The sequence below is a fragment of the Limanda limanda genome, chromosome 4, assembly GCF_963576545.1.
Source record: "Limanda limanda chromosome 4, fLimLim1.1, whole genome shotgun sequence".
NCBI classification, from domain to species: Eukaryota; Metazoa; Chordata; class Actinopteri; order Pleuronectiformes; family Pleuronectidae; genus Limanda; species Limanda limanda.
Genome location: NC_083639.1, coordinates 13493817 through 13518806, shown reverse-complemented (window position 1 = coordinate 13518806; position 24990 = coordinate 13493817). Strand labels below are relative to the sequence as shown.

Here is a 24990-nt window from a genome sequence, read left to right as displayed (position 1 = left end):
GCAGCCGCTGGTGGCTGGGGGAGGGAAGCCCCCCTTTGATTAGGAGAGTTAACTATTTTCAAATATAAATAAACACCATGAGGTAGAAAGGTTGACTGTGACGTAAACTTTGGTCCTGCAAGGGCCGAGACAGTTTGAACACTAGGTGGCGCCATGTTCAAATCATAAATGTAGATCTTTTAAACATTTAGTAAATTGATATTAAATCCAGGATTAATGTATGTCTTGTTGTGTGTGCAGTATCTCTTTAAACCCTCGCCCACACACAGTTTGTACATTGTTTTTATTTCACACAAAGACATCTTTTATGTTGCTGAATGATTGAACAACCACCGAACAGACTGAGCAGACTGAAACTCGACCTTGACCTTGCGTGCTCATAAGGGAATGTACAACACTGAGGGTCACAGTTCAGAAGGACTCTTTAGAAAGAATGGTTCAAAGGTCAAAGGTCAGGACTGAGTATGATCTTCCTCCAGAGATCCTCCCACTGTCGCCTGGGCTCTCTCTGGCAGAACAGCTGCATTATCGTCAATCCCATTTCTGAGGGAGTGAACGGAAATAGCACGCTTGCACCCCAATGACAGAAAGGGCCTGATCCCAGCGAGCATTCCTCTGATGTAGAGAGACGGGTATAAAATGCGAGAGAAGGTTTCTGTGTCCCCTGCAGCCGCTGGCACGCACCCGCCTGCCCCCAGAGGGCCATGTTGAGATCCTGACTGGAGACATGCTTGTCATGAACTATTAAAGTAGCAAAGAGAGCGAGCACAGGCGAGGCTTTGTTGGCTCTGAGGAGAGGCCAGTTAGGATGTCTGTAATCAAAGCCAGGCTTAGTAGCCAGGCCGCCACAGTGTTTTGTTACTGAGTTACCACGTCCAATGTTTAAGTTGTGTCTGCACACGGCTGAGCAGCTGTGTGGAGCAGGTCCGTGTTGAAAGAGAGCTGTTAAAAGTTACAGCTGAAGAAATGAATGATTGCTGTTAGTATGAGAGAGCACGGGCCACTGGACTGAATGTGAAGATGCTGCTTGATAAGAACTCTTAGAAGAAAGCCATCGAGAAAAAACTACAACTAACATTAACCATGCAACTTTTTCCTGCAATGTTTGTATCACATTTAGTTTTTTTTACGAGGGCTTGACTCGTATGGATTTTTGTGAGCCAATACTGATACTAATATATGCTAGTAAACCATTTCAGAAAATTCTAATATAACCAAATATGTATAATTTAAATTAAGAAAATATATATTTTTGAAATACAATGTACCTTACCATCCACATCTTTTCAACTTTTTATATTGGGGCATATGAGCAAATATATACGCAGATAGACATATGTCTGTGAAAGACTCATATTAGCCAATATCACCAGTCAACCAATAATTCAGTCGGGCTCCAATTCTTTGCTTTTCATTGTCCTTTGTCAGGAATCCTGTACTTTTGTGTCCACTGCAGACTCCCACTCAAGCAGGAGTGAAACTTCCTCCACCGCAGAAGGAGCTGACTCCCGACTCTTCAACTCAAAGACAGAAAAAACATCTTCTTCTCAAACTGTGATTCCACCTGCAGGTCCAGACTCTCCTCAGTCTCCACACACAGAAGAATCGACTTTCAGAAGAATCAGCGGTCTGATTGAACTGGGCATCATTTGTTTACCGGGTACCTTTGACACTTTTACACTGACGTGTCAGACATCACTTTGACCATATTATGTGTGGTTGGTTATGGAAAACAAGTATTTAGGACTTCTTCATCTTAAAAATCTCACTGGTCAGTGAACGAGAATGTTGCACTGTGACGGCAGTTTTCATTACTTTTCATGACTTTGACTCAAATGAGTCTCTCTTGAACCGTTTGTGACTTTAAGAACCCACCTGTGACCTCAGCAGCTCTCGTGTAACATCAGGGTGTGACTGAGCAGATGTTCAAATGACTGCGAGTCCCAGCCAGTCACTAGAACCCTTTACTTTTCTTATGTGAGCGTCAAGACGTCTTTAAGACAAAACATCATATAATGTGATATGGCTATTGAATAATTTGGAAGATTCACAACCCTCAAAGTATCTATGAGCATCATTCAACAAATCTTTTGTTAAAGATTAAATAGGATTTTATGTCCTTTCCTAAAAAACTATCACCTAATGTTTGGCTGGTGTGGTTGTTCGCAGGCAGCAGGGACAGGACCTGCAGAGCTATTGTGGAGGTTCATGGTGACAGGAAGGAGTGGACGTCACCCCTTGTATCAGCTCACTCTGTGTGCCAGATGCTGCTCTACCTACACTCCATACCAAGGTATGGGAAATTATGACGTGTGTATTTTTTATTTAAACAGATCGAAACGTTTTACCCACCATTTTTTAAGGTTGTGATTTTCTCGATTAATCAGCAGAAATTGGATTTAGTTGATATCTGGATTTACCAGTCAGCGCCCATGGTGCCATGTGATACAATTGACCACAAGAGAGCAGCAGAGTATCATTTAAAAAGTTTTTTCAGCAGTCACAGCAGACTGTGAATACAGCACATACTCTTAGACCCAAACAATGAGATTCCGTATGGCTGATCCAATTAACCGTTACTGTTTTAATATAAAAAAAAATATGCAGAATCACAACTTTATGAATAAGTCTGCCTTATCAAGTGCATGTTCACCTGTGCTGTCCCTCTGCCCAAAGTTCTCCAAAACTTTGGCAATGATTTTTGTTTGAGTTTGATGAAGTGTTTAAACATCAAAAAACCATTCCCTAGAGCAGGGGTGCCCACACTTTATAGGCTTGTGAGCTACTCTTGAAATGACCAGCTCAACAAGATCTACCCCCCCCCCCCCCCGCACGTACCCCTTCTTTTTTCTTGCGCCAGGAAACACACTGAAAAATGATTTTAAACGATATTGATAACATATTTTGACATAAATGATTAAATATGCATCCCATACTTTGTATTCCCCTTCTGTTGTCCTGGAGATTTAATTTTACCAATTTTACCAATCACATTATTAAATGTCCCCCTCTGCCCAGCCACAAGCAGTCATATAGATAAAAAGAGAGAGAGGGGGGGGGGGGCTACGTATTCTCCACATAGGTTTGAGTGGAGAATACGTAATTTACCCTCCACACCCGACATAGCAAACAGCGGAGAAGTTCTTGAAGATGGATGATATTAAATTAATAATTTAAGTGGAGAAGTACAGTGAGTTGTATGATCCTCAGCACATATGAGACAAAGAAGACACATGTTGGGCTGTGTTGCAGTTAATGTTGGAGCAACAAGTAAGTATATGTTTGAAAATAATGATTAAATGCCGTTTTTACTGCAGGCTGATAACAGCAAAAGTATGTGATATTATTAGCGTGGCGCTTCAGCGTCCGGTGTGAACAGCAAAGCGCCGGCGCTCTAGGGATTAGCGCGGCGCGCTTCGGCGTCGCTTCCGCATCCGGTTTGAACCCGGCGTGACGAGCAGTCCGCCGCGTTGACGTTCGCAACATCGTCCAGGGCGGGGGGCGTGGCGGGGGCGGCAGGGGCGGCGGCGGCGGCGGCAAAAAAAAAAAGTGGGTACGTGCGCCGGAGCGTCCACGTGACTGCCTCTTGTCCAGTCGCGATCGACCCACACTGCCTTCGCGATCGACCGGTCGATCGCGATCGACGTATTGGGCACCCCTGCCCTAGAGAGCTTGGCCTTCCTCTCCCCACAGTAAAGAGCTCCAGTCTGACAGGCAGCCGGCCAACTGTCTGGCTTGCAGTGCCTTGCCAGAATTAGCAGCCAAACTGATATCGGATCATTCAGCGGTTACCCGAGGAGAGGGCATTAAAAGGGTGTTAAAGAAATGTGACATGTGAAGAAGAGGTGGTTGTGTGGATGACAGGGGGAAATAACAGATTATTACAGATGATAAATGCAAGAGTATTTGAATGTTGCATCACATAAAGACCCCTGTGGGGAAATGAACATGGGCTGACACGAATGAGGGTTTTTCATAGGAAAGAGGTTCGAGAGCTTGGAATGACTTTGGTCATCAATGCCAGGAAGAAGCCTCCCCCTCTCTACGTCTACAAAGCTCTGCTGATGGCCCAGGTTACAACACACACACACACACACACACACACACACACACACACACACACACACACACACACACACACACACACACACACACACACACACGTCATAGTGAATAATAAACCACAGACCTCACCCCAGAAACAATCACATCATCTGTAATAACGTCAATAGACATTACAGTGTTTTTAAACCTTTAATGGGTTTAAATCTGCAGGAACAAGCTCTTCATGCTGTGCACAGTATCGTCATACTGATGGATAAAGACACTTGTCCACGCCCTGAAAAACAGCCCGGGCTGCAGGTCAGAAATAAAACACCTCTCGTGTCCCTTCTCTGTGTATTTTATTTTTATTTTAGTCAGATCTGACACCTGAGACGACTATTTTCCCTTCCTTCCTTAAAAGTCTTTTGTCCTTTCCTGTAAGATGGACATGGTGACGTCTATGAAAGCCCTCAACAAGACAGTGGAAGCCTCCCAGCTGACATCTGACCTGGGCGGTACCTTCACTTACAGCCACACAGACTGGGTGCAGTTTCACCAGGTACTGACTGTTCAATGTGTGTCTGCAGAACAGTGGCAGCTGTGGTAACACATCCCACAGCATTCACTTTGATAAAGACTTTCCTGTGGATTCAGAAGAGATTGCTGGGAAACCACAGCTCACCCACCGGAAATGACTTCTTATCCACACACCCACACCAGGCATCCATCATCTTTATTATTGTTTAATGCCACATGGAGCTTTGGCTTTTGAGAGGAGGGAGGATACGGTTACAGCGATAAAGTGCAGAGTCTTATCTAAGTGATAAATTTGATTAAATATTGCAGTTTAAATCACAAAGAGTCAAGTGGGGGTGGACAGTGGTTATGCAGCACTGATGAGTTCAGACTGGGATGAAAAATCTTTGATGTTTGGGAGACCTTACATTAGAGTTCCCAGGTACCCCATACCAACTCAGAGACGCTAATATAGCTGCTTTCAGACATGCACTGAGCTCCGCAGCTCCTCCGTACTTTCTCTGGACGAGGTGCATGTGTGAACGAAAATGTCCGAATGAGACGCTTTGCAGTTTCTACGGACTCCATCCGCCGGGCCTCCGTGTATAATCTCCGTAGAACTCGATGTGTGAACACAGCAGGGGATCCCCCGCTGGATTCACCATGAAGATGTCAAGAGAGTTTGTGTCAATAAGAGCTTATGACGGTGTCGGGTTGCTGTAAACATGATCACGTGATCTCTGCAGTGGAGTTAATACGTCACTTCCTGTCTCTGCCTGCTGCACCCGGCTGAACCACCTCTCGTCTGAATCATGCAGAGGATTTGTTGCTTCTGTGAACGTGACTGTGCAGGAAACCTCTCGCTGTGTGTAAGGCAAAGTCTGAGGAAACTCTGCAGCCAATGCTTCGGATTTTACCCAGAGTTCATGTCTAAAAACGGCTTGACTGACCATGACGCACATAGACGCTAAAGCACAGAGACGCTAACCGTTTTCCTGGATTGTCACTGAGGTCACAACTATCCTTGAAAAGGACATTAACTATTTATTATCGTAAATTAAATGAGTGTGACTGTGCACAGAAGAATAGTCTAAAAAATGACAGAAAACCTTTGTTGGGGAATTATAGTTGGTTGTTATATGCAACTTCACCTTTAGATGTCACAGCCTCCTCCAAACGGAACCTTTAAACATTCCTTTAACCTACGGTGGAAATAAAGTTCAAGCTTTTTGCACAGCAGGGCATTAAACTGCAGGTCAGAGCCAAGCAGCTGAAGTTTAGAAGCTGTATGCAGGATAAATCTGATTAATCTGTGATTACATAACATATTCTCAGAACTAAGTTTTTTGTATCTTTACTTATAAATTGTGTTTGTGAATTACTGAATTATTTTACATCTTTAAGCCCCCAAATGAAAATGGAGAGGGAAATTATTCTTTGTTTTAACTATAACGTGCGTAAATAGTAAACAGGGCTACTAAATTTCCTATTAAATACTTCAAATGCCCATAATACTCTAGCAGATAAGCAGTGGGAACCAGGCTCCTTCACTTCACTCAACACTCATGTGAAAGCTGCTTGTTGGACAGCAAACTCCACTGAGGAGCATTAACTTTATCCAAGAGCATTTCTCCTTGTAACCCAGTTCAGCTAAATGTCTCCAGCTGTAATGAAGCTAACTATATGCAAACTGTGTTGTCTTTTAATTCAACCACAGCAAAATGTTTGAGTCGTCCTGGTGTTTGGCGGTGATTATGCGTAATATAGGTACATATGGGTTTATTTCACCCTAACTATGAATTGTCTCCTGGCCTGAGGCACTAACTGTGTTAAATCCTCTGGAAGGGATCTCAGTCTACAAAGCCTGGGAAAAAAACCCTACTAATCCACAGGATGGAAACAGACTGAGCACAGCTGTGTGCAGTAGCTTTGTTGACTACAATAACATAGGGAACGGTGACCAAGAAGTTCTCAATAATACAGGATGTCAAAGTAAAGGTCAGATTGAAAAAACTACTGTGGCATTGTTCAATAATTCTGGTGTGTTTTTCTGCCATAGCTCGCTGCACACTGAGGGCAGTCTCCTGTGTTTCTCAGTGCACGGCCTCAGGATAACCTGCCTGTAGGGCTTTCTGCAGCTGACAGAGGATATATATACAGAAAGCTTTAAAATGTGTTTGTTAATCTCCAGTCTTCCTTTTTGAACCTAAATCATTTCAGAAACTGGTTTCCTTCATGGCTGAATTGCGAGGCGCAGACTTCTTGTTGCAGAAGGCCATCAGGAAAGTGGATGGCAGCAAAAAGACTGACACCGCCCTGGTAAAACGCACACATTCATACTGATCTATGATATATTTATTTGAGGAACTGGGCCTTCATTTGGATTTTGTATGTGCTGCAGGATGTGCAGCAGTGTATTCAGGAACAGAGGTCTTCGATGAAGGAGGTGCTGGAGGACACTCGACTGGTGACCCTGCAGAGAGAAGGAGGGGCTGCACTGGCCAGGATGAGGAAAGAGGAGTTCAGATTTCCACAGTCTGAAGATTACAGGTATCACAATATATTGACATTTTGTTCTGCCTCTTTTACTGATCAGTGCAGTGAGAGGAACACATTGTAACAGCATTTCCCAAATTTCATTTAATCAGCATTGTCTGATCAATTGTTTATCTGAACTCAAGTTCTGTAACTTCAGATATTTGTACTTTACTTAGTATTTACAAGTAATGCAGCTTTTTACTTTCACTACATTCATTTTACAGATAAAGTTACTTATTACTGCTGACCCACATAGGTGTTCTTTTGTTTATGTATTTTGTTTGCTGGGAGAAACACCAAATGTCAACAACTTTTATGCATTGCACTAATGTAGATATTAGATATTCCAGTTCCAACATAGGTAACAAAACCAACAGATAAGTGAGGGAGTTAGAAATCACTATAAACCACATGTGTGCAGAAATATCACATTTGACCAAATCGTGTATGGTAACAAATCAGTAACATTTGATAATAAAACATTATCAGGGGCTGTCTGCATAATGAAACACTTTTACCTGATATCATTCACATACTTTTGCTCAGGTTATATATGAATGAGTGCATGATTTTTAATCAGATTTTCCCCAGTGGTATAGTCTGAACATTTATTCTACCACTGCATAAAACAGTGTTTTAAATTATAGTCCAAACTGTGTTTCAAAGATATGCACAGCAGCAAGTGGACAGAACTCAATCTTAGATTAATGTGCCAACTGAAATTCATCAGCTAACTTATACATATTTGAAAGCTGAAAAAGAATTTCATTCAATCTATTTATTTGTTTGAAAGAATTGTGAAAAGTACAATATATTAACAACAGTACATACTGCAGTTTAACAGGGCAGCAAAAACCTGAAGGGAGTCTGCTGCATCCCAAAGCCTTTTGTTACTTATTGCTCAACTATTTGGCAAACTAAGATCCTAATGCCAATTATAATTCCTGATGTCATTCTATTTTAAGGGTAGGGTATTTCCAAGAACTATAATTCAGAAATCATATCTGAGAGTGCTGGTTGGTATTTGTCTGAGTCTGTTGTTCTTCATAATATGTGTCTCTTCGTGCCTGCAGAGATGGTCTGGAATCAGTAACAAGTCTGTACAACCAGGTGGAGGAGAAGCTCCACATGCTGGTGATGAGATCCAACGAGTCCCTGCAGCACCTAGAGTTTCTCTTCAGCCTCAGAGACATGGAAGCCAAAATCAGCACGGTACCACCAGTCTCTTAATTTACAGGGTGTTTTAGATGGGGCTGTGAAGTAATGGTGTCATGTTCTTTATGAGTTTGACTGTTGAATGAGAAATGTAATCATTACATCTCAGTTTGCCAAATTATAAATCAACGTTGCATAACTCTGCATTACATCTTGCAGGCAGGGACCTTTTTCTCTGGAGATGGTGAACAGAGACTGGTGGACTCTTACACAACAGACGATACTCTGGTGTGCACTGAAAAGGCTCTGCAGCACTTTGAACAGTTTCTCACTCAATCCAAGGTATTTCTCAAACAGGGGTTTAAAAGCCATTATCCTTATCTGCCTCTCTGTTTCTCTGTTCGCGTACCAACATTTTCTGCTAAATCTCCCTTTGCAGAAATATTTAAATGACTGCGCTGATAACAGTAAACGGTAGATTAAGACATTTCAGACAGGGAGTTCTGCTTGACTTCTCATTGTTTGTCTCAGGAGAAACAACACTACGCCTTGACCCTTGTGACCGAGGCCCAGGGAATTGTCGCTGCCAGCGACTCAAGCCCTGCCACAGATGTTTTTCTTACCGTGATTAGTTCTTTCAAATCCAATGTGGATGGTTTTATGTTGCGGGCGGAGAAGAGATACAAGGACCTGGACACACTGGTGCACATTCACCGCTTCTGTTTTCAGGTTTGTGGGTTTTTTATTGCTTCATTTTTTTCACTTGTAATTTAAATCTCTACATTTGCTGCCTACACTTGACCTTTTTCTGCATATTGAATCTAAAATGCTGAATTCACTGTTCTCTGTCTCTCTCTCTCTAGGCGTCTGCCCTGGCCAAGGAATGCAGTCATTTTTTGGAGCAGGTAGAGCAGGGGTGTTACTCAGCTCAGACCCTAAGCACACGCCAGATGTATGAAAGGAGATTAGGTGGGGAATTCTCCACCCTGCACTTTCAGGCGCTGAAAGCTAAGGCCTGTGCAGTGGGATCTGGCGTTTTAAAGGTGTGGAATGCATCCTGCGTCCAGTGCCAAGAAGTCAGGAAGCGTCTTGAGGAGATGCAGAAGAAGAAAGGAGCAGATAAGAAGCAGACCCAGCAGACCACAGCTGCAGCCTCTCAAATGGAACCTGGGGGGACGGAGATGGATGGGAAAAGTAGTGAGAAGGGGGAGGATGAACACCCCCTGACAATGCAGCCAACCTCTCCGAAAGAGGCCGTCGATATTTCAGAAAATAAAAGAGAAAGCACCAGTGCTGCATTTTCTGAACCCCATTCAAAGCCTGACTTGAAAGAAAGTGAGAAAGGACCTGATGCAACGGTTAAAAATATAAAAATTACTCCAGTTTTTCCACAAAAAAGTGACAATCATCCAGAGACCAAATTGAGGCCAAGAGAGCACCGCAGCCAGGTAGATCTGAGGAGCTGGGAGTCTGCTGAAGTGTGCCATGATTCCCCCCCGCACAAAGGCCTGGGTCGGTCCCTGAGCGATGGATCATGTGTCAGCTCTCCCCTGATGAGCATCTCGGGCTTTTCACCTCTGAATGTGAGACACAAACACTGTCAGGGCAGGACGCAGCCACTCCGACAAAATCTGCAGCCTTTCCAAAAACTGCCCATTTCCCATAATGAGAGTTTACAGTCAGGGAACTTGAGCTGCAAGTCGATCACAGACAGTCATGAAGTGGAGCGAGAAGGATGCACAACCTCCACCCAGAGCCCTGAAGATTCAACAACCCCAGAGACATTACTCACACCAACAGAAAACAATGGCAGCAGTGTTTTGTAAGTCAGGCCACCCTCCCTCAGCTCAGCAAAAAAAAATTATATTCTTAGCTTCATGAAAGAGAAAATTATTCACCAGTTAAACAATAACATCTTACTCTGTTTCAATCATTTAACATAAAACTAAGTTATGATTCCAATATCTCCTGTCTTTACTTGAGAGCTTTAATAAAATCTGTGATTTTACATTTTTCATTTCCTACATGTGAAACAGGAAACTGCAGCGGATAATGGAGGAGCTGCTGTCCACAGAGAGGGAGTATGTGAAGGCTCTGGGTTACGTTCGAGAACACTACTTCCCCGAGCTGGAGAGGGCCGACGTCCCTCAGGACCTCAGGGGCCAGAGGGGGAGCATTTTTGGTAACTTGGAAAAACTCCACGACTTCCACCAACATCATTTCCTGGACGAGCTGCAGAGCTGCGTGAAGGAACCCATCAGAGTGGGACGCTGCTTCCTGCGACACGTAGGTGCTGCTGGGTGGTGCACTGTGATGCTTCTGAAAATGTATTAGCTTGCTCTGAGAGAGTGATGCAGCTCGCTCATAACAAAACAAGCTACATGTAAAACAGAAATGGAAAGTGAGTTATCTGAGAGGACATACTTACACCAATGCCCCACAAATCCGTTATCAAGCCCCATTTAATGTCATTAGACACAGATTTTTATTTGGATCTGCAACAAATCGCACACGCTCATAAATACCAGTCTCTTAAACATGCCTGGTTTTTCCCTTCAAGATCCATATTCTTTATTTATCAACGGAAATTTCAAAAAATCCCCTAAAATCCCCCAAAATTGGTTCTTCCCTGACACATACCGCAAGTTTCATGATAATCCATCCAGTAGTTTTTACATTATCCTGCTAATTACAAACAAACACATAAGAAAAGATAATCTCCTTGGCGGAGGTAAATAGAATCTTAAAGATAAATACACATACGGCTTCATAAATCGATGTGGCTGCGTTATTTCCATGACACAATCATGTATTGGCAGATGAGCCTCTGTGGTCCATTGTTTCCTTTTTAAACCACGATAGTTCAGTATAATTAATTGGCAACAAAAGTTCTTCCAGATGTGTCCAGACTGTAAACATAGGTCCCGTCTTTTGCTTTCAAGAATCTATACTTTCAACAACTTACATGTTGATTTCATTACACATTTATTGGAAATACAAAAGCGCTGCATTTTACAGTGTGGCCACTTTTACTGGTGATGATGAATGATGTTTGTCTTTATTCCTTTTGTTTCAGAGAGAGAGCTTTGCTTTGTATGCCCTTTACAGCAAGAACAAGCCACAGTCTGATAGTCTTCTCATCAATCATGGGCAGGTTTTCTTTAAGGTAAGAACCACTTCCGCTCTACCTTTGCTCTTCATGCGCTCATTCCTCTGCCAAAATTATACATCAGCATCTTTAACAAGAGAAGATAGCGTTTTTTTAAATTTAAATTTGAATTAAACATGTCACAACATGTTATGTCATGTGTTCTACAAGAGGGAGCATGCATATGGACTCTTTACATACATACAACCCCATTTGTAGGCAGCAGTTGGCACAGCTGTGCTTTGCACTAAATGCTACCAGCATGCCCAACATGGTCACAACCCATCCATCCATCCATCAATCCATCTGTCTATTTATCCTTCCATTCATCTATTGTCTACTTATCCTTTGATGGTCGCAGCAAAGTGACAACGTGAGGTACACTCTGACTGGTTCCCAGCGTATCGCAAGGACAAATTATAGACACAATGCTAACCAGCAACACAAATGGCAACGTCATGTTGACACTAGAGCAGATGTCAAGAGTCCGAAAAGTCATTAGGTTGATCCTCTGGGGAACAGGAATAATTGTATGACATTTCATGCCAATCCCTATATATTATATAACAATTTTAATCAGTTATTCTGTGTTTGATCCCTTATAAAGTTCTGTCCATCTCTGATCCATGTTGAGTCCCACTCAGTGGCGGAGCCAGGGAATTTCCATTGGGGTGGCCAGGATGGGGCCAGTGATAATTTTTGGGTGGCAAGCATGTGTCTCACCAGGCGATGCAGAGCTATTTAAGACACATATAGGAAACATCTCAACATTATTCGGAATTCAGGTGAAAAAAAAGAATACACTTATTCTGTATTCATACTTGGTTTTAAACTGTGTTGATTTACCGATTGCTATTTGTGTTTTTATTTGTATTGTACGACTGAGTCGAACAATGGTTGTAGAGATATGCAATGACAGTAAGGTACTCTATTTTATAGTAGAGATGTCCTCAGTTTATGGCGACAAGCCAAGTCAATTCTTTCAGTGTATCATCAGGAATACAAAACAAGGATGCAAAATTAGAAGTGCAATGTTTTTTTAATCAAGTCTGATCACAATATGGATTTATCTTTAAATAACAAAAAGTATAAAATACTGAGCTAATGTATAGAAATATGAAAATAAATAAAATAACATCCTGAATACAATTTGCTGAATTACAACAAATGTAAATATGACAAGCATTAACAGCCTGTTTAAATAAGCAGTGTCAATTTTTCTTCAATTCGATCCATAAACATCTATCAAACACATAATAACAAACATCATATTCACAATGGGTATTAGGCGGAGTCTGCAAGAATGATTCAAGTTTGAGCCACATTTACACATATCAGACAGAGAATCCAAACAGTGACATCTCATGAAAACTGAACACTTCAATGACTGTCCTTAAAGATCTAAAGATTAGCCTCCTGTATATAACAGAGGCATTGAACACTTTGATACTTTCCTTTGTGTTATAAAAAATAGTGCCTCTTAAAAAAACAATTGCCTCGAAGCCCTTGGGGATTATTTACATGGAATCTTCCAATGCAGAACTTCTAACTGCATTATTGAAACTATTTACATCATCACTTCATCATATCATTGTTTACACACTCATTTCAGACGTATTCTGCGGTTATTGTGATTAGCAGCAAATCGATTAACAAATTCATCCAAGTCCAGGGACTTTGCTCGTCTGGACTCCACACTTAATATACCCAGACTGCTCAGTCGATCATCATCCATAGTGGATCTCAAGTGTGTCTTTATTAACTTGAGTGTGGAAAAGCTGCGTTCACAGGAGGCAGTACTGACTGGTATGGCAATAGCAATTTTGCATAACCTGAAGAGCTCATGGAATACCTCTTTAAAGGGTTCAACGAATTTAGTGAGTTCTACTAGGCTAGAGGGCTTCTGTATGCCAGATTTGACTTTTCTCTCTAGGATTCTTTTCATTTGGTGTAACTCGTGTTTGAGGTCATCTGTGTTACATTCATAAATAGAAGCAAATGCAGATAGAGCTTGCTCTTGGCAAAATGTATTACTTGACGGATTTAAGGCTTGGATTCCCAACATTATTTCACAATTTGGTTTAGCAAATCGTCTGTTTAGCTCACTGAGCATGTTATCCAGCACAGGGTAAAATATGCTGGGACGGAAAGTGTCCATACTCTGCTCTGAACGCTCACCCGTTGAGGACATGACAGCATGTCCATCTAGCCACCGGCTCTGTTTTGTCTTTCTTTTTGAAGTAGGTTCCACCTCTACATCACATTTTTCAGCAGTATTTAAGATTTCTCTCCAGAGTCCTTCAAAGTAGGATTCATCCCTGTAAGCTTGAACATTTGGCACAAGGGCTTGAACTAGATCCACAGCTGAACACAAATCAAGAGAGGGAGACTGTAGCATGTCAGAGAGACACCTTGCATCACCAAAAACCTTATTGCATATCACCAAAAGTCCAATGAACTGCAGGTCAAATTGAGCGAGCAGGCCTCGTGCATCAATGCTTCTATCGCCACTGTTTTCTGAAGCCACTTCTACAAGGAGACGCATGATGGCAGGTAGTCTATCAAGAACAGTGTGGCAAGCTATATGCCGGCAAGCTCACCTTGTTTCACTCAATCGCTGAAGTTCTCTGGGTGCTCCAGGATACATTTCTTTCTGTATGTTCAGCCACTTGTTGTGAATGTACGAGCCAGACACAAATACATAGAGTCTCTGCAACAATGCGAAAAAACATTCAGCTTGTGGTACTGCCTTAACTGTGTCCACAAGAACAAGATTAAGACAATGGGCATTACAATGTACATAAAAGGCCTGTTTTGCCACCTCTTTAATACGAGCCTGAACGCCTGAGTGCTTGCCACTCATGACAGAAGCCCCATCATATGATTGCCCGATCAGGTTACTTTTGTATTCCAAGCCACATCTCTCAAGTACCTGTATTATTTTATGCGTCAGGCCTGCAGCATCTAGGCGGTCTGCAGATTCAAAGTGCAAAAAGCTCTCTTTTACGGCTCCTGCATAATAATATCTTAACACTAAAGAGATCTGCTCCTTTTTTTTAAGGTCTTTAGTTTCATCTGCCATAAGGGAAAAGACTTCACTCTCCTTGACTTCGTTTATGATGGAAGCGCGTACCATTTCAGCTAATGTATCCAAAATTTCATTTTGAATTTGGTGGCTCGTGTATTTTGCATTGCGAGGCCCTGTCATTTTCTTTTTAACAACTGGGTCATGTTTAGCAATCATGTCCAATATAGCCAAGAAGTTTCCCCTGTTGTCTGCATCTACTGTCTCCTTGTGTCCCCTCTGTGAAATATTCTGGGTTGCAGTTAACAGCAGGACTTCTGCTAAACTTTTTATGTAGGCACGATTTTCCTCTATCTGCTTATGATGTTCTTTACTTAAAGTACTCATTAACAAGGCATCAGCTTTATCTGCTCTCTCATATTCTTTCCAAGCAATCATTGCATTTGTGTGACCCTCTCCCTTTGCATGTCCACAAAACCCTCCATCTCTGAATGTTGCCTTTTTCCAGTTTTTAAAACCCAAGGCTGACGTAAACACTGACTCTGTGTGTGGGAGGCCAAAATGCCTGCATGCATAACAGTATGCTGAGTCTTGTGACAGTGAATATTCAAGCCATGTGTGGATAGAGTACCACGATGCCTAAAAGTGTCTGCGCCTGTCGCCCTGGAGTGTCCTCGGATAGAGTTTCAGACGTGGCTGGACTGGACTATCAGTTCTTGATTTGGAAATGTCTGTTTAAAAATGGAAAAAAAGGCATATTCAATTATTAAATTACAGCAGAGATTAATAATCAAGATAAACTCATACATTGGAGTGTACTATCCCATGTTACATCTAATGGATTATCTGAACACTATAATCTTCTTAAAAACGTTATAGATTTGAGGCCATTCATCCAACTCTACTCCAGTTGAGGTGAGTGGTATGACTCATACCTGTTTATGAATTATCAGGCCACTGTATCAGATTGGGCAAAACTGAAGTGGAATTAAAGTGTCCAGTATGTGTGAAAGAGTGAGTATACCTGGAGGTCCACTTGGGCCGCCACTCGTTGTTGGAGGCTCCTCTCTCTCGCTGTCTGAATCTTCTCTGTGGGAATCTAAATATATATATTAAAAACATTAATAGGTGTTTAAAGTATTTTCCACAAGGTGTAATGATCCACTATCCAATTTCACAGATACAAAAGATTAAAATTCATTTTCTACAGCATTAAACATATTCAATATAAACTTGTGGACAATATCGATGGAAAAGTTAGCAGAAGAGTACAACATACAATGTAAGATTGACAATTTACCTGGGGATCCACTGGGGCCACTCCTCAGGGAGGACTCTTCTGTCCTGCTCTCAATCAATCTTTCAGAAACATCTAAAATAATTACAATAAGGTGTACAGGTAATTTTCCTAAAGGTTTTATAATGCATGCTATATAGTGTTTAACAAACACACTATAAGCTAAAGTATAATATTAGTGAAAGTGTCTCTGGGTAGCAAATACAAATATGCCATACTTTAATGTAATGAAAAAACTAACTGATATGTTTTACAATGCACTTTCAACCTGACCTGTATATGAATAGACACACTTTAAGCCAATTGTAAATAAGATAACCTCATACCAAGCTGTACTATATGTGAGTCTCTATACTGTATACCTGGAGGTCCATTTAAGTTGCTGCTCTCTGGGGGCTCCTCATCCTCGCTCTCTGCCTGTTTTTTCTCCATCTCATCCTCATTCTTTGCCTTAGCTGTCTTCTTTCCACTTGCCCTGAAGAAGGACGCTATGTCTGCCTTCTTCCTCTTCATTATTTTTCCCTCTTTAATGACACCTATCCAAAATGCATACTGTATATACCTGACACAATCATAACACGTTCTGGCAACAATAGCAGTTAACAGCAAATAACTAGATCGAAAGTCGATCCGAAGTTGCAAAAACAAATGTGTGTAGAGACAAGAGAGAGATTATATTAAAACACTGTACACAATCTCGCAACGTAGTTATCAAATACAGCATAGCATATAGCAATTTTAACAGTTTACTATGTTCTCCTCCGATCTAGCTTGCTTCTAAACTTCGCAAAATAGATAGTCATGGGTGGGATAGTCACAGTTATTAGAAGACAAAAACAACATCCATTATGATATCATACCTTTCTGTTTTGGGTTTCTTCACTTAGCCGCAGGTGCCGGTCGAAGCGTCAGGTGGTAACAGGCATTCTCAGGCCATGCTTGAGCCGTTTAATTCAAATACAGGATGTGTGCGCGCTGCGCGTGGCTAAAGGGTCCGACAGTGTACTAGCGGTGCGAGAAAGGTTCCGCATTTTTCCACAGCCGTCAAAACTTTTGACCGCTCTGATGTGGTGCTTGGGGTGGCCAATGGGGTGGCCGAGATTCTACGGGGGGTGGCCGTGGCCACCCCCGGCCACCCCCTGGCTCCGCCATTGGTCCCACTCACTCAACATGATGCAGTTTTCCAACTCAGCCTCTACCGTTATCCAAATGCAGTTCTACCAGAACATCTGTAGCACTGCTGCAGGTTCACTGACTGCTCTGTCTCTTCTCCTCGTACACCAGCAAAAACAGCTGATGCTGGGAGATAAAATGGACCTGTGTTCATACATGCTGAAGCCTGTGCAGCGCATCAGTAAATACAGTCTGCTGCTGCAGGACATGATGAGAGAATGTGGTCCGGGACAAACCAGAGAGATGTCTGAGGTCCAGGCTGCCCTGGAGGTCATCCACTTCCAGCTCCGCCATGGCAACAACCTGCTGGCCATGGACGCCATCCACAACTGTGACGTAAGTCCTGTGTAATTTTGTAAAAGCAGAATTTAGACAATTGGTATGTTGTAATATGACTGATATCATTGAGCAACTTCAGTGGAAACAAGGGATTGAGAAACACAGTACAGGTACTGGCAAGACTACGTAATCCGTCATGGATAATTTGTAGTGAAGGTGAAGTGAAGTGCTCAGAACTGTGAATCATTTTTGGCATTTTGGGCTGCGTCATTGAGTTATCATGATTAATCTGGCATTGAATGGGAAGAGCTGGAGCAAACAGTAGTTTTATCATCTCTTCCATGGAATGTAAAGGGAGATGTGTGGGGGGAGGATGGCCTGGAGTTTCCAGTTTCTGGAATGTAGAAATACAGGAAGAGTTGGATTCATGACAGGTTTTTCTGTTCATTTTATGGTCTTTTTCACATTCCAATATAATATTGAAGTTCATGTGCTGAAGTTTACTGTATCTGCTATGAGCAAAATCTGAACATTAAGCATGTGTCTCCTTTTTGTGTGCTGCAGGTTAATTTGAAGGAGCAGGGCCAGCTGAGACGCCAAGATGAGTTCCTGGTAACATTCAGGAAAAAAAAGTGTTTCCGCCACATCTTCCTCTTTCAAGAACTCATCCTCTTTAGCAAGACTCGAAAGACGGACGTAGGAAATGACACATATATCTACAAACAGTCTTTCAAGGTTAATATAGCACACACACTCACACACATGCTCACACACACACACACACTCTTGTACTTCTATCTTTCTTCAAAAGTGAAGGCCTAACCCTTACCCTAACCTAAACCTATCGCTAACCCTAACCCTAAAATCAAGTCTTAACCATCAAGCAGTTAAAAAAATATATTTCTTGTTTGAAGTTTTGCACTCTCTCCTTTCTGTCTTGTCCTCCATCTTCACATTTTGAACTCCAACTGTTTCTCCTCACTGACCTGCTCCTTCAGAGCTGCGTTCTGCTTCCCCAGAGCTTCCACCTTTCTGCTCTACTCTTTCTCAACCGGAGCCAGCTCCCTGTGCAGCTTCTCCTCCAGAGTAGTAGCCTACACCTGACCTGTGTGCTTCAGCTCATTGTCTTTCACAGAGAGCTCGGCCTGGACGTCAATATGAGCTCTGGTGTGAGCTCGCCTTTTCTTGGTCTTTCTTTTGAAGACCTCATCTCAACGGCAGCTTTATGAAGTCGGTCTCTGAGTTCCTGCTGCTGCATTGCTGCACAAGCCTGGGAAATAGGAAGATACATGGAATTTGTGATTGAAACCCATGCACTTTGACTTTTGAGTCTGCTTCAGTACTGAACACAATGAAACACTGCTCAACCTAGAGTTACATGTCAACAGAGCCAGCAACTTAAATTCATGCATATCCTATGAAAACCAAATCACAGGATAATAGGTTTTTGGCTCCCCATCTCTTTACAGTTTGAGTTTGTTGGGGTTTAACTTTTGTTAACTGTACATTTCGCTGAAACTGATCAGGTCAGTGTTTCAGGTTGATTAGACACCGACACTGAAGAAAAAGAAGAAAACTTAATTTCTTTGATCCAATTCATCCCATACGGCTCAAACAGCTCTCTGGAACACAGTTGACGGATGCTGATCTGAAAACTTTAATGACTTAAGCATGACTGACACAATGCAAAGTTGTATTTTTGTAAGATAACACTTTTTTTGTGTTCAAAGACCCAACCACTTCCACCATGTACAATTCCCTGTGCTATACAGTCCAGATGACTGGATACACTCTTTATCCACCACCTACACAACCTCCTCTCCAGCAGTTTACTGGGCCCTCTGACACACTGCATTACCCTTTACAAACAATTTGAGTCTTTTCTGTGTTTGAAACAACCATTTTACAGTTTCAGTTTGTCCTTTTTTGCATTTAGACATCAGACATAGGCATGACCCAGAACAGCGGCGACAGCGGCCTGTGTTTCGAGATCTGGTTCAGGAAGAGGAAAACGCAGGACACCTACATACTCCAGGCAGTTAGCCGAGAGGTGAAGGAGGCTTGGACCAAGGACCTGGAGCGCATCCTCTGGGAGCAGGCGCTGCACAACAGAGGTAACATCAAGCACCAGCGACAGTGAATAAATCAATGAGTATTGAATTTGACATGCTCAAAAAACATTACCTTATAATTTTAAATGCATTTTTAAACAAATTTTTAATTTCACGTGTTTCTTAGAGGTCCGTATGCAGGAGAGAGTGTTCATGGGTATTGGAAACAAGCCTTTCATGGACATTAAACCCAGTGAAGCAGCAATCAGTGACAGAGCTGTCAACTATGTACTGATGGGAAGATGTACGTAGAAACACAACCATTAACTCAGATTTCAGTTGTATCAGTAGTATGGTGATAGTTTTCTTCCACTCTGACCTTTCAAAGCTCATCACATTTCTTATTCTCATCTAGTCTCTGCAGAAAACAAGGCGCTGTCCTCTGAGGGATCATGTGTGGCAAAGGATGGGCGGCCAAAATCTGCCGGCTCAGGCACCAGTTCATCTTCCTCCTCTTTCTCTGGAGGAAGTTCCATGTCCCCTATGGGATACCGGTGTAGACCAAAGGGCAGGTCGATGGATGGGGTGCCTGCAGGATACGTATCACCCCCTGGAGCGCTGGAGGAGGACGATCTGGACCATGACAGCGGGAGTCAGACCTTACTAAGTGAGTTTGGACAGTGTACAAGTTGGTTAGTGGGTTGGTTGACGTTGTGAGTTTATTAGTTGATTGACTGGATTTTTCCTCCATCACTCTATCCATCCGCTCACCCCTCCATTTGTCCCATGTTGAATCAAGTCTTCTCTACCTTCCAGTGGACAGCTCGGAGTCATCAGGAGAGAGTGTGAGTGGCTTCAGCAGCTGCAGTCATGGCTACCACTCAGCCGTTGGAGGCGAGGCGGAGGACTCCTCCTCTGTGTGTGCCTCTGTAACCACTGTTAAAGAGGCTGCGGTCGGTCACCGAGCCGAAGCTTCTGCACAATACCACAAACCAAATGCTTTGGCGGGATCCCCAGACAAAGCTCAACCACCTGTTGCTCCAAAGCCCAGGCCCAAACCACAGTGCCAGGCCAAGGATCTCCCCTGTGGCAAGGTACGGCATAAATCTCCTCCATCCAGTATTTAGCTTATTGACATGATTCAAAGCATCAGAAAACACCTAATTAACCCTGAAAGTAAATTACTCACAGTAATTAGTTATCACCTATATCTAACATGGTTCATTTTTTCTGCCTTCCAGATGTAATTTGTCGATACTCTGTTGTGATTGTGAATTATATTAAACTAAGAATGTTTGTATGACTCTCTCAGGTTCAGAACACTAACGTTGGAAAATCCACTGAGGTTTAACTTGAGAGAGATGGTATAAGGTGAGTTCCTTAAAGTGTCATTTCATTCCATTGTAAACATGATCCAGCTACCCTATTATACACATATGTATTAATATGTGATAGTAAACTGTGCTACTGTGAAAATAAAAGTTGACTGTTCTCCCCCCCCCCTGCAGATCTAGAGGCAAACAAAGAAAAAGAAGAGAGAAGTCGACCATTTTCTGCGTAGAAGAGAGAGAGACTCTTGGAACAGAAACCCTTTAATACGATGTGTTACTGTAATCCATTACCACTCTGTAAATACAGCTTTTAAATCCCACCACTTAGAGAACAGGTCAGAAATGTACTGTACTCTGAGCCTGAACAGCAACACATTTTGAAATACACAACATACCTGACCTGGGTCTGCATAGTGTATTTTAAATCAGTGTCATAGTTTGTTCAGAATATCATAGAGTTGCTATAAGTATTTGTCTCTGCTCTTAATGCTAAACTACACCTTTTTTTGAAAATGTGGCTAATTCACTGTGGTGAAATAATAAAGCAGCACATAATGTCATCTTTTATATCTACTGCCTTTTGTACAGTTATCAAACTTATTATAAACACTTTCTTTGTTCTTAATTAACAGTTTTGTATAAACGTGTGTGTTACTGCTATGAAGATATTGTTCCATGTAACAGTTGTATTTGAAATACACAACATTTGCAGTAATTTGCTTGATTTATGTGTTTTTATTTGTTCCTCAGCTTTTTCCAACAATCCTAACAACAGCATTGAGCTGGGCAGAAAATCTTATTTTTCATTAGTCACAGTGTTGTGCCTTCATTATTTTATATACTGCATTTAAAAAGGTCTACTGAGATTTTACACTTTAAGCTCTTGTGTTGGGTTTTCTTTGTTCCTTCACTGTCATCATTCCTATGACACTGAGGCGCTGACACCAACATTCTCTATCCTTCTTTTATCATTAATTCTGGAAGTCAGTGCAGGGGATAAATTGCATAAGTAGTCAAGTCTCCTTTGGCAAAGTCACTTGAGTCATTTCCAGGGTGTCGGTTTAGTTTCACTTCTGTTTACCACATCATGCCGAGCTCTGCAGCCACTCTGAGTACCTCAAACAAAATGACTGGCTGCATGCTCTACTTTCATTGAGTTACTATTACAAATTCATTATCGACTCCAGCTTTTTTGGTGTATAATTGTCAAATTATAGATTGGGGATGTAAGTTGACATTGAACACAGAACGTAGTGCTGTAGCAGGCTTTTCACCTCATGCACCAAAAAATAATCCACAGATCATTTGCCTTGGCTTTTACAATTGTCCTTTAGTGCCCTTGATCCTGTGCACTGAGCTGCTTCTTCACCTCATCAAATCTACTTTGTGTTTTAGCCTTAATTACACTCGAGGGGGTAGTTGGGAGAGCACATGCTGGAATAATAGCACACTGTTGACATGATTTACAGATTTAAACCCAATTAAAAAATATAAGGCTTATTTAACTCTTCTAATTAGGAGCAAATAGAATAAAACAGAGACACCAACAAGTGTTGGTCCATTTCTCAGGGTTCAGACTTTACTAACCTGTTCTTGGTTCCCAGCAGTGAGCACATAAGTTCCGACTGAGACCTAAAAAGCTTTCTAAAAGATTCACCATTCCTTAAGCGCCACAGTAATTGCCCTAGCTGGACACTGTAGTTAATAATAGATGTTACTCAAACAGTAAAGAATTTGTTCTGAAGTATTTTCAGCGCTAGATTAATACAAGTGGATTAGTATTCAGAATAGCAGTTGTGTATGGAGGATTTTCTGATGAACTACACTGAACCAGTTACTCATAATTTAAGGTCACGTCCTCCAGTCACACAGTGCGGCTCATTAACACATTTTTTGGGACAATAATTGAGCTCTCTGGCACATGTGGTTACAAACTTGGTAAGTATGTTCACAAAACACATGAACACGTTTAGTTTATTATTGTGTTTTATTAAATCGGCAGCATCAGACTGACTTACTGTTTCCCATGAGTGTCTGTATCCAGATCAGTAAATGCAGTGAGAGGTTAACATGATATAGTCAAAGTGTGGCCCCAGATGCAGACTCATGTCCCCAGTGAGAAACTGAGAGCGGGAACAGGTGAAAGGAGTTCAGGCAGCGTGTGTCGCGGCATGAGATAATGTGTTCATGGTTAATGCTGGAGACTCAGTGGTCTAGTGAATCTGAAGGGGAAACTCACACTAAATCGTGCAAAGAAAGAACAAAATGGTGCAACCAAAAACTCACAAGATTAAAGCAGATGCTATCGCTGAAGCTGACGGAACATCTGGTGAAGGGTGGTGGAGGAACCACGTTTCATTTAGTGCTGCAGCTGATGAGAAGATGAGATGAAGGGGTTCTCTGGAATCGGCAGGCAAAGCCACACACAGACACACACACACACACACACACACACACACACACACACACACTCACACACACACACACACACACACACACACATTTTTGGAAGTGATTGTACCCTAATTGCTATTTCTACATTGCATCAGACTTGGCTGCGGTTGTTGGATGACGCATTTTCTAAGTGAAATCGTATATCATCATGCAGTGGAAGAGTAGTGACCTTAGAGGCCAGAGGAAGTTGGCCTTATACCCACGGTACAACTAGAAAAACCTTCTCCAAGGCCCAACAAGCCCTTAAAATTCAAGATCCATGAATTATCCCCCTGGGACATTGTTAAAAAAGCCTTATCTTGCAATGTTAAAGAAAGTGATGCAAAAAATCCTGGATCTGCCTCTTTATCTAGATCAGGGATGCCAGGGTGAAATTGGACAGGGGGCCAGATTTTTTCAAGCAAGACCTCAGGGGGCCGGATTACACTTTCGGACTGAAAAGGCCAAACACTGACTCAACACATGGATAGGTAGGTTATTTGAAATTATTCATGAAGGCCTACACATCAATAAGAAATTGCATCGGCACCAAAATAGCCTCACAATGAGGCCTAAAATTACATAGCCTAAAGCAGGAGACAGTTACCCTCTAAAAACGTTACATTTTCCTATCCATGCAAGTAGCCTACATTTATAAATTAGAAATGCAACAAAATAGACTAGGTGCCAACAAAACACATTTCCTATAAGTAACACAAGTGTAAACTGTTAATTACTTTTATTATATTTATTGAAGGCTTGCACATGAAAACAAGTCAATGCAAAATAAGGCCAATTAAAAGAAGGCCAGGCCAAGTAGGCCTAAACGAGTCACAGAAAGAAAGCGCCAGAATAAAGTAGTCCAACATTAGACCATGTGATTGAATATCCAGTAGGAATTAGTAAAACAAAACGGTTCTTGAAAAAATAGGCAAATATGAGCTATCTAAAAACTAAATTGGCTCAATAACAGATGAGGCACATTAACTTTGCCAGTCATCACCAGTCACCAACCCATATTTCCACACACCCATGTGCCTTTATGGCACTAGCCTGGCTATCAGTCAACCCCAGCCCCTTTTATTCCCTCCCCCCCATATCACACTGGAAATTATAAAATATATCATACTCTCTGTATGTTCTTTGTATACATAAGTCTATATACACATATTTATACATGTGTACATGTTATAATTACTATTATTATATCACTATTACTATTATTATTATATATACTGTTGCTGCCATTATTACTATGTACTGCTTTTATATTGGTATAATTACTATCATATATAAATATATATTATGTTATATTATATACTATATATACTGTTCTATTCTTATATACTGTCTAACAATAACATTACCATCTGTTTTTTATTCTTTCTACCTCAATATTTTTTATTTTATTCTATTGTATTGTATTTTTGTATTTTATTGTATTCAAATGTACCGGCTGCTATGACAACTTAATTTCCCTTCGGAAAGTAATCTATCTATCTATCTATCTATCTGTCCATCTTTTTACATATCCATCCATCCATCCATCCATCCATCCATCCATCCATCCATCCATCCATCCATCCATCCATCCATCCATCCATCCATCCATCCATCCATCCATCCATCCATCCATCCATCCATCCATCCATCCATCCATCCATCCATCCATCCATCCATCCATCCATCCATCCTCTCCCTCCACTTCCTCATTCACCCCTGACACGCCAACGAACCAGCCAATGAGAGCCTGTCATCCCACACAGCCATTGGTCAAGAACTGTCACATGTCCGACCCCGACCTATTCACAGACACTCAGGACATCTCAGTACTTATTCAACACGGTGTACTTAGCGGAACATTCATAACAACCACATATCAAGCAGTCAAACAGAACAGAACTCAACTATCAGTTCGTTACAATATGTATTAAAATAAAACGAACCTTCGTGTGTATCTCGACATTTGGAGAATACGGCTTGCTGTTTCTGTAGCGATG

General features: G+C 41.7%; 1 protein-coding gene across 1 annotated transcript in view; it reads left to right on the top strand.

Annotated features, from left to right (window-relative positions):
* The window catches only part of quo (quattro), a 33838-nt gene extending 12701 nt beyond the window's left edge, over window positions 1-21137 (top strand). Inside the window, exons 4-25 of the mRNA XM_061070189.1 lie at window positions 1457-1660; window positions 2170-2293; window positions 3980-4073; window positions 4276-4362; window positions 4487-4603; window positions 6781-6879; window positions 6962-7110; window positions 8172-8310; window positions 8473-8595; window positions 8785-8982; window positions 9159-9447; window positions 9667-9931; window positions 10290-10539; window positions 11330-11419; window positions 17008-17232; window positions 17740-17910; window positions 19112-19289; window positions 19414-19530; window positions 19642-19893; window positions 20043-20320; window positions 20539-20597; window positions 20735-21137. Of these exons, the coding sequence (XP_060926172.1) occupies window positions 1457-1660; window positions 2170-2293; window positions 3980-4073; window positions 4276-4362; window positions 4487-4603; window positions 6781-6879; window positions 6962-7110; window positions 8172-8310; window positions 8473-8595; window positions 8785-8982; window positions 9159-9447; window positions 9667-9931; window positions 10290-10539; window positions 11330-11419; window positions 17008-17232; window positions 17740-17910; window positions 19112-19289; window positions 19414-19530; window positions 19642-19893; window positions 20043-20320; window positions 20539-20577 (3488 nt within the window). The 3' untranslated portion in view covers window positions 20578-20597; window positions 20735-21137. The remainder of the gene's footprint in view (window positions 1-1456; window positions 1661-2169; window positions 2294-3979; window positions 4074-4275; window positions 4363-4486; window positions 4604-6780; window positions 6880-6961; window positions 7111-8171; window positions 8311-8472; window positions 8596-8784; window positions 8983-9158; window positions 9448-9666; window positions 9932-10289; window positions 10540-11329; window positions 11420-17007; window positions 17233-17739; window positions 17911-19111; window positions 19290-19413; window positions 19531-19641; window positions 19894-20042; window positions 20321-20538; window positions 20598-20734) is intronic.
* The last annotated feature ends 3853 nt before the right edge of the window (window positions 21138-24990 follow it).